Source organism: Sander vitreus, chromosome 1, assembly GCF_031162955.1.
Source record: "Sander vitreus isolate 19-12246 chromosome 1, sanVit1, whole genome shotgun sequence".
NCBI lineage: Eukaryota > Metazoa > Chordata > Actinopteri > Perciformes > Percidae > Sander > Sander vitreus.
Genome location: NC_135855.1, coordinates 36,336,390 through 36,345,337, shown reverse-complemented (window position 1 = coordinate 36,345,337; position 8,948 = coordinate 36,336,390). Strand labels below are relative to the sequence as shown.

The window sequence follows — 8,948 nt, the reverse complement described above, 5'->3', positions numbered from 1 at the left end:
CGGATGTTGTACGTTGATTCTGGTCCGTCCAGCAGCAGGAACTTTCTCTTCGTTCCTTCACAACAAGATGGACTGGAATGAGGACCATGATGTAAGTCGCTTTACATGTTTTTTACCTGCTTCTGTAGCTAACTTGTTGTGTTACTGTTTTACCTGGTGGAGACATGGCTGACGTAGCTAACGTTAGTTTGTCCTAATACTATTATCTCAGCAGGTTGTTAGCATTTACTAGCTAGCCTGCTGTTTCATTTTAGCTCGTCGGTAAATTGCTGTAAATGCGGAATAACCTGTCCTTCCTGATACACATCAACAGAGACAGCTCCAATGGACGTAGTTAGCCTGCTGCTAGTTACCTGACGTTAAACAGTAAGCGAGTATTTTCTCCCTAGGATGGCGAAGGCATATCCCGCCCTACTCTGCCTTACTTTACCTCTGATTGGCTTACTCTGACATTGTTACCCAATCAGCGGAAGAGTAGGGCGGCTCATGCCTTCCATGTCTGCCATGGATGTATTAAGAGTCTACGCCGTCCTAGGAAATAAAATGTAGCAAACCGTAGCTAGCTAGCTCAACCCCAATGGTTAGATTTACGCTTCACGTAAAGGCATTGACGGCTACGTTATGGAAAGTCTGTTTGATTTGTCATGATGATTCAGTAACAGCCAACGCGTGTGTTTATCCATTTACATAACGAAACTGTAATCATCTTTCATAGCTCAACTCCGGTTGTGATTGTCGTTAATCCACATGTGATTATACTCATTAAAATTACAGCCAGACAGCGGTTAGTTTATGCCATATGACATCTGTCCGGATCCAGAGTCATGAGAGTATGAGCTTCCATGGCACACTCACATGCATGACATAATAACTCCATTGGAATTTGTACAACCACCAAACAGCAATGAATATGTCTCCTCAAACCATTACCCAACATACTTTATTTAAAATTATATATATATATATATATATATATATTTACATATTTATATCTTCAAAATAATATGACTGTTATGTTTATCACAATCATCTTCTTGTCAACTTGTTAGGAGTGGGTGCACTGGCTAAAATAATGCAACTACTGATTACTTTTATATATATAAAAAAATATTGACAGATTCATCATCTGTCAATTCTTTTTTGTGTGTTATTATTTGACTATTCGTTTAGTCTCTAAATGTCAGAAAGAAACACATTATTCCAAACCTCTGGAGATGCCATCATCAGTATTCAATAAATATACAGTTATATGAAACAGAATATACAACATGTACTTCATAATCCAAATTGTTGCTGATGAGTTTTCTATAAGATGACAACAACATTTTATACCCTGATATTGATTAAAATGTAGTAAATTTTCTTGAAAGTAGTTGAGCAGCAGTTTGTTTCCATCCAAGACAATAATGTTTATTTTGCCCAATCCATCAGCAATCACTTTATTATCTCTGAGTGTACCACAGTATAAACAGTGATGTGTTTTTCACCTCATAGTATATATCATTGTCATATTGCCTAACCCTTCTGCTCGTTCACAAAAATCAAACTGTTTTAGCTGTTTGCTGTAGTTCAAAATGTTCACTATTTACCTCATTATCACGTATTGTACAAAGCGACACTTTACAAATAGAAAATGCAACCTGAGAGCCAGCTTCCATCTCTTTGATGCCTCAGGTGTCTGGTTGTGTGACTGGCATAAATCAGTAGAGCTAATCGTTCTTTGCCAATTTCAGGTATCTAAGGTTTCCACGTGGACCACTTTGGACCAAATGTGTGTGTTTTCCTTGTGTGCGTGTGTTGCAGGGTCACGGCCACATGCATGACAGCTGTAGCCACGGACATCCAGGTCACTCTCACAGTCACGGACCGAGAGCGGCTCACCCCTTCATGACGCCTTTTCAAGGACAGTTCAAAAACGCAGATCAGGCGATGGACGTCAGTCAGCAGCCGAAGAGACGGTCGCACATGGATGAAAGCGGCAGTTGGGACATAGTGAAGGCAACGCAGTAAGTGGTGGAACATTTGCTCTCTGTCAACTGGTAGACATTTTAATGTGTAGTTCAAATTCATGCAATGCCAAAACTGTCAAAGAAGGTAGATAAGCAGTACATTAAAGCTATAGTGCGTAGTTTCTGTCTCCCCCATGAGGAATTCAAAATAATGACAACATAACTGTCGGCGCATCCACATGATACAAGCCTTCCGTGATCGCGCACCGCCCCCACCCCTCCTCCACACAGTTGCTAGTAGCCAAGGAGGACATGGAGGATTAAAAAAAACAAAACATGATGGACTCTTCAGAAGAGGTCATTATCTTCACTTGAGTTTCTGCGCGGGAAAGTCACCAGACGACACAATCTTCTGAACATAGTCATACTGAGAGATACAGAGAGAGTTGTGTGGAGCTGATAGTCTTAATTAGCTTTGTAGCAACTCATTTGGCAACGGCTTGAATGTAACGGACGTTAATTAATATAAAAAAGTTACGAACTAAAGCTTTTAAATAAGTTTGGCTAAACTGTCGTTTTTTTCCCAACCTGTCTGATCATCTGATTGCTCATATTTCTTGACCCATTGAACTTTTATTTTTTATTTTTTTAAGAGATGTTGCAGTGTTCCCAGATCTGTTACTAGGGGAAATGATTGCCGAAACTATAAAAATAAAACCCAAGTGGTTAAAAAAACTAGAATTTTCCTCTAATGTTTGATATATTTGATAACAATGTGGAAAAGTCTTTTTCTGTTATCCTGTTATATTGTATCATTATACATCGTGCAATCAGACCAATGTCTTGACAGCGTCAAACCTGAACCTCCTCTTTTCTAAGGATGCAGATGCCCCTGTTAAACCTTTTGTCAGATAATATTTTGTGTCAGTATTTAGAATCAAATAGTTTATTTAGCCTTAAACATTTGGTTTAAATAACATTTAGTTGTTGTGCTGCGGCTCTTTAACCAATCACTGAATTTAAAACATCGTAGAGTGTAGAATTAGACCAACTCGTAACCTCAGATTTAAACCCAACTCCAGATTCTCAAATGGTAGTTTCATCTGTGTGTTTTTCTGTTTATGTCCAGAAAAAAAATACCCCTCTTCAATTTATGCCTACGTTTTGTTCTAAAATAGTAAGTAAAATATTAAGACAACGCTGATTATTACTTTAGGACGATACAGTGCTTGGCATAAGGATTACACCCGTGCTAAAGTTGACTCAATTTTGGAAATTTATCTTAATGCCTTAATTAAAAATTTTGAAAAATCCAACCTTTAAGGACACCAATTTTCTTTGTGAATGAATAATGTATCATAAATAAATAAATGTTCTTCCTTAAAATACAGGGGGTATAAGTAAGTACACCCCTATGTTAGATTCCCATAGAGGCAGGCACATTTCTATTTTTAAAGGCCAGTTATTTCATGGATCCAGGATACTATGCATCCTGATAAAGCTCCCTTGGCCTTTGGAATTAAAATAGCCCCACATCATCACATCCCCTTCACCATACCTAGAGACTGGCATGGGGTACTTTCCATAAAATCATCTCTCAATGCAAATCAAACCAGCTATTAGGCTAACTGAAAGTACCCCAAAGATGATTTTGTATTCCTCTTTTTAGTCAACTTTAGCATGGGTGTATTCACTTATGCTGAGCACTGTATGAGATTGTATATTAAAACTATGGAGCACAGAAGTAACTACACACCTTGTTTCTTCACTGTGAATGTCAGGCACTGACAAGTATTTAATCAATGTATTTGCGCAGGAGTTGCGCAATAAAACGTAAGGAAAGTGCAGCAGCTTTCAGAGCTCTGTGTTTAACTAGCAGTCAGAGAGTGACAAGTCAGCTTTTTGTCCAGTTTGAAAGCAACCTAGAAATAAAACAGTAAAAGGTAAGGCTGCACAAACCTGTCAGTGTGCTTTAGGTGAGATTAGTACACACAGCAGTACTTGTAGCAAACTGAAGTGCTGCTGCTTTTGCTAACTGATCAGTGAGTTGAAATGCTGTACAGCAGAACGAAGGTCACTCTTCTTGTTAGATGGAAGATTAAAAGAAAAGAATCCGCAGAGCCACTCCTATCTGTCTATTCATCTCACCGTCTGTTAGTATTGTGGAAACCATGTGTACACGTGCTGCAGATTTCTTTCCCACAGCCTGAAGCTATGATTAATAAACTTAATGTTCTAGTATCCACTCACAGTTGACAGTTTATTGTCCATCAAGTGGCTTTTAGTTGAAAATTAGTATTGTTTTCAACTATATTCAGTGTTTATAATTAGTAGTAGTAGTTTTATTTAGCAGTCGTAGTAGTAATTAGTAGTAGTTTTGTTAATTTTATTCAGGGTTCTGTATTTTCCTTATTTGTTGTTTTATAATTGTGGAACACTGTGCAACATAAAGTATTAGTCTGGTGGTTATTATTATTGGTGTGTTAATAAAATGTCTTTCTCTGTGTGATCCTCTCAGGTTCGGCATCCTTGAGCGCTGTAAGGAGCTGGTGGAGGCAGGATACGACGTCAGGCTGCCGGACAAAGAGAACGTCACTCTGCTGCACTGGGCGGCCATCAACAGCCGCTCAGAGCTGGTCAAGTAAAGCGTGATTTATACTTTTGCGTAAAATCTACGCCGTGGCTACGTACGTAGGTACGTGGAGACACGGACCCACGCCGGACCCTACGCCGTAGCCTGAAGCACACCTCTCAAAAAATGTAACAACACGTCGCGTCTTGGTAGCGTTGCATTTCCCCCGACTCATTCCCTGGTTCTCCTTCTCCATAAACAACATGAAATCAAGGAGAGGGTTAACTCTTCCTGCTCCAGATTTTCCACCGTGGTCAGAAAGAACAGGGGAGACACTTTGTTTCTCTCACTATGACTCTAGAGTCGCTACTCGCTGCGAAGCTAATCACCGTCACTCTCTCACTTCGCCCTCACTCTACCACACACACACACACACACACGCCGGCTCGACACACGCACCAACTTCAGGCCACTTACAGTACATAGGCTATGGCAAAAGCTCTGCGTTGAGCCTCCGCAGAACCATAAATCACGCTTAAGACCTGCAGATATAATTTTCTCTCATTACAACGGACTTACCAGAGAGACATGAGAACTAGTTTTATGCAAATATATAAACATTTCCCTGCATCATATTTGTCCAAACACACAGGCTGTCTGATCTGAGAAGTAGCCCTGTGTCACTTGCTTAGTGTGAGTGAAATTAGGGAAAAAACATTGTACTGTAATATGCTCAAGTAAATGAGATGCCATTGTTCCGGACATATAGGGCCATTATATTAAAAATGTATTGAAATTAATTATTTAGTATCATATTGGCCGTTTTCGAGTCAAAATCACTCCTCTGTATGTTCACATAAATAACATTGCATTTGAATTAGAATAAATTCAGTCACAAAGTAAATGTAAATGGATGATGTTGCTGCTGTCAGTTGGACATAATATTGAAAAGAATCGGCCTCAGTACAGTCAGTCCTTCCTCGGGGACTTTGTGTATTGTATTTCCCGTGTGAGAAGCGTCTGCGATGAAGCACAGTGCTTTGAGCAGTAATAAACGGCTTCACAGAAAACATCCAGAAAAGAAATAAGAGACAACTGAACTGAAATACAACACGCTCCAAATTGAAATGTTCTGAACTGTTGACACAGACTTTTGTTTTAACACTGATCTGCTCTCTGTATCTTCCCTGACAGGTATTATATTTCTAAAGGGTCGATAGTTGACCAGCTTGGAGGAGACCTGAACTCTACTCCTCTTCACTGGGCCATAAGGTGACTGAATGACCATAACGGGATTCATTGCTAGGGTTTTTTTCTTTTTTTATTCTAGATTTTTGTATTAATTATCCTGGTTCAATTGTTTACATATCATGTATGTGTCAAAAGAAATGTTAAAAAGGGATGTTAAAAAAACAAAAACTCCCTTTATTGTTATTGTCAGCAGCTTTAGGCTTCTATTAAAGCTATAGTGCGTAGTTTCTGTCTCCCCCAGGAGTTGAGGAATTGTAAGTAATGACAACAAAACTGTCGGCGCGTCCACATGATACATGCCTACCGTGAACGCGCACAAATAAAAAGACAAACAAATATAAATTTGATTGTAAACACTACACATGTACGTTGATCCATGTGTGACCAGTGTTGTAGACACATTCCCCGTTGTCATACATTTGTATTTAATTGTGAACTGGTTCTGACACTCAAACCCATGATTGCCTCTGTAGATGGGTACTGCTGGGCTGCTTTTGCTTTGGTTTGCATATGCACTTTTTTTTTTTTTTTTTGAGACACCAAAGGTCACATTTCGACAGAACTGGGGGAGATTATGGTCTTCGGGTAGTGCGTAGTTAAAAGGAACACATAACTGCATCACAACTGCACCAACTGAAATGTGTCATGACCTGGCTCAAAGGCATGACAAAAGGTGGAGACACACATGTTTGTTCAATTAAATCCAATTTATTTAAATAAACAAAGATAAAACGTGCAATCAGTTAATCAGTAATGTGTGTAATGTATGGATGTCTGTAGATGTATCAAGGCTAGAACGCAAAAGTAACTAAATCCATACAAACCAAGCGACTGCCCAAGCACTCCTATTTATAGACATGTGAGCAATCGGTTGATCCAGGTGTCAATCACCAGTCCTTATTAGCCAATCCCCAGATCCCAGCAACCAAAGGGACTTAATAGGCCTAGGAGCCGTCACACCCCCCTCCTCAAGAGCAAGGTCCCACCACGACATTGAAAAAAAAACAAAAAACTGTTAGATGCAATAAATCACATTTTTATATCAAACATCCGACCATGTTAATATCATCTCTAACACCATTCAGTTCAGCGCATTATCTAAGCACTGGAATATTTCATGAAACATGAAAATGATAGGCAGTCCTGACAAACATTATGACAATGGCGCACGCGACAGGGCATCTGCCACCACATTGTCCTTGCCCTTAATATGCCGTATATCCAAATGATGAAGGCTGTAAGGACAGGGCCGATCTCATTAACCTCTGATTTGGATTTTGAAGGGAATGCAAAAAGGTCAATGGATTATCACTACCAATGAGGAACTTGCCCCAACATAAACATCAAAATGTTGAAGGGCCCAAACATGAGCAAGAGCTTCTTTTTCTATGACCGAGTAATGTCTTTGATACACCTTGAACTTCTTAGAGAAGTAACTCGTTGGTCTTTCAACTCTCTGTTCATCAATCTGTAACAATACTGCACCAGCCCCAACATCACTCGCATCAACTTGCAACTGGAAAGGTAGATGGAAAAAGCGAATGATGCATTTTGTTTCTGTTTGGCCAAAGTGCTTTCTGCAGGGGGATGTGTTGTTTGTTGTGGTTTGTTTAGAAACGTAGTTAGTTAATGGATTCCTCCATAAAGCTGTCTGTGGGTGTTGTCAATTATGAGGCAGGGCCACCTCCCCATGGTGATCCAGCTGATGAGATACGGAGCAGATCCCTCCATCGCAGACGGAGAAGGTTACCGCGCTCTCCACCTCGCCATCCTCTTCCAACACATGGCCATAGCAGCTTATCTTATGGCCAAGGGACAGGTCCGTCTCCACACACACACACACACTCCGTAACACCTGTATTTGTTTTGTCTTATTAGAGGTCTTTTTCACTTGGTGCAAGTTTCTTTTTCTTTTCTTTTTCCTTGTCTGTTTGGTAATCCTCTCATCGCCTCGTTGCCTCCAGGAAGTTGAAGGACCTGACTGCAATGGACAGACACCACTGATGTTAGCAGCCCAAAAGATTATTGGGTAAGCATCCTAATCCTTTACAGATATACTTTTAACCCCACTGATTTCAAGTCAGTATGTGAATACCCAAATATTGTTGACTAGTGAAACAGTGAATGGAGGTTGTCTGTGCTGATTTAGCATCCTGCACATGTTGTCTGCCCACATGTTTTACATGAACTCTGCCTGCATCACAGCTTTCTTTAATGCTTTTGTGTATTTATTAAAAAAAAATTAAAAAAAAGCAGCAAAAATATAATAAATAGTTCTTCAGATGTAAAAATAGTCCAGAGAGGAGTCTGTTAGTCTAAAGACTGGGTTAAGTATCTAAAATAAACTTCAAGTTATTTCATGACCTCTTGACATTAGTATCTAGAGAGGTTGTTTAAAAAAAAAACAAAAAAAAACGCACATGTTGTTCTTCTGTCCTAGGCCTGAACCCACAAATTTCTTAATCAAAAATAATGCTTCTGTGAGTGCTGTGGACAAAGTGAACAGGAACACTCCGCTGCACTGCGCCGTGCTGGCAGGAAACGTAGACGCGGCCCACATCCTGCTGGAGGCCGGGGCCAGTATCGACGCAGAAAACATCAACGTAAGTTTCAGTCCGCTGTCACACTGCGAGTAACAAATGCCACTAGTCAGAAACTTATTTCCCTCAAATATAGAAATAATGGACGCACTGGGCTTGTGTGACCATCTGGCATCAACAGCAAATCCATGTTGCACTTTTTTGCCAGTGCAAAATGTTAAAGACATATAGGGATTTTAATTTAAATACTTACTGGAATCATTATCTCAAAAGCATTTGTTTTATTTTACAGTTTAGACAATTGAGGTGAAAGACCCAATACTTACTTACTTACTTACTTAGTTACTTATGACTGACTGACTGACTGACTGACTGACTGACAGACAGACAGACAGACTTCAACACGTATCGCAACTAGTTTGGTTTCGATCGTGGTTCAGAAGGAAATTTAAATGAGTGTGGTGTGGAAACTTGAAACGTCCAGGGGTGCACATACACTGAAAATGAACAGTTTGTTTAAAAGCAGCACAATTATAAACTCTTGTTATTAACTTACATATTGAATTGAAGCAATAATGATGCATGCCTTTGTGGTGTTTCTAATGCTGCTTCTTCAGGGTCACACACCCATCGACT

The 8,948-nt window shown here is 39.7% G+C and overlaps 1 protein-coding gene across 1 annotated transcript in view; it reads left to right on the top strand.

Annotated features, from left to right (window-relative positions):
* The window catches only part of zdhhc13 (zDHHC palmitoyltransferase 13), a 21,257-nt gene continuing 12,309 nt past the window's right edge, over nucleotides 1-8,948 (top strand). The window contains exons 1-8 of the mRNA XM_078253875.1: nucleotides 1-91; nucleotides 1,804-2,006; nucleotides 4,468-4,590; nucleotides 5,716-5,793; nucleotides 7,447-7,591; nucleotides 7,737-7,801; nucleotides 8,213-8,375; nucleotides 8,930-8,948. The exon at nucleotides 8,930-8,948 is cut by the window's right edge and continues 107 nt beyond it. Of these exons, the coding sequence (XP_078110001.1) occupies nucleotides 68-91; nucleotides 1,804-2,006; nucleotides 4,468-4,590; nucleotides 5,716-5,793; nucleotides 7,447-7,591; nucleotides 7,737-7,801; nucleotides 8,213-8,375; nucleotides 8,930-8,948 (820 nt within the window). The 5' untranslated portion in view covers nucleotides 1-67. The remainder of the gene's footprint in view (nucleotides 92-1,803; nucleotides 2,007-4,467; nucleotides 4,591-5,715; nucleotides 5,794-7,446; nucleotides 7,592-7,736; nucleotides 7,802-8,212; nucleotides 8,376-8,929) is intronic.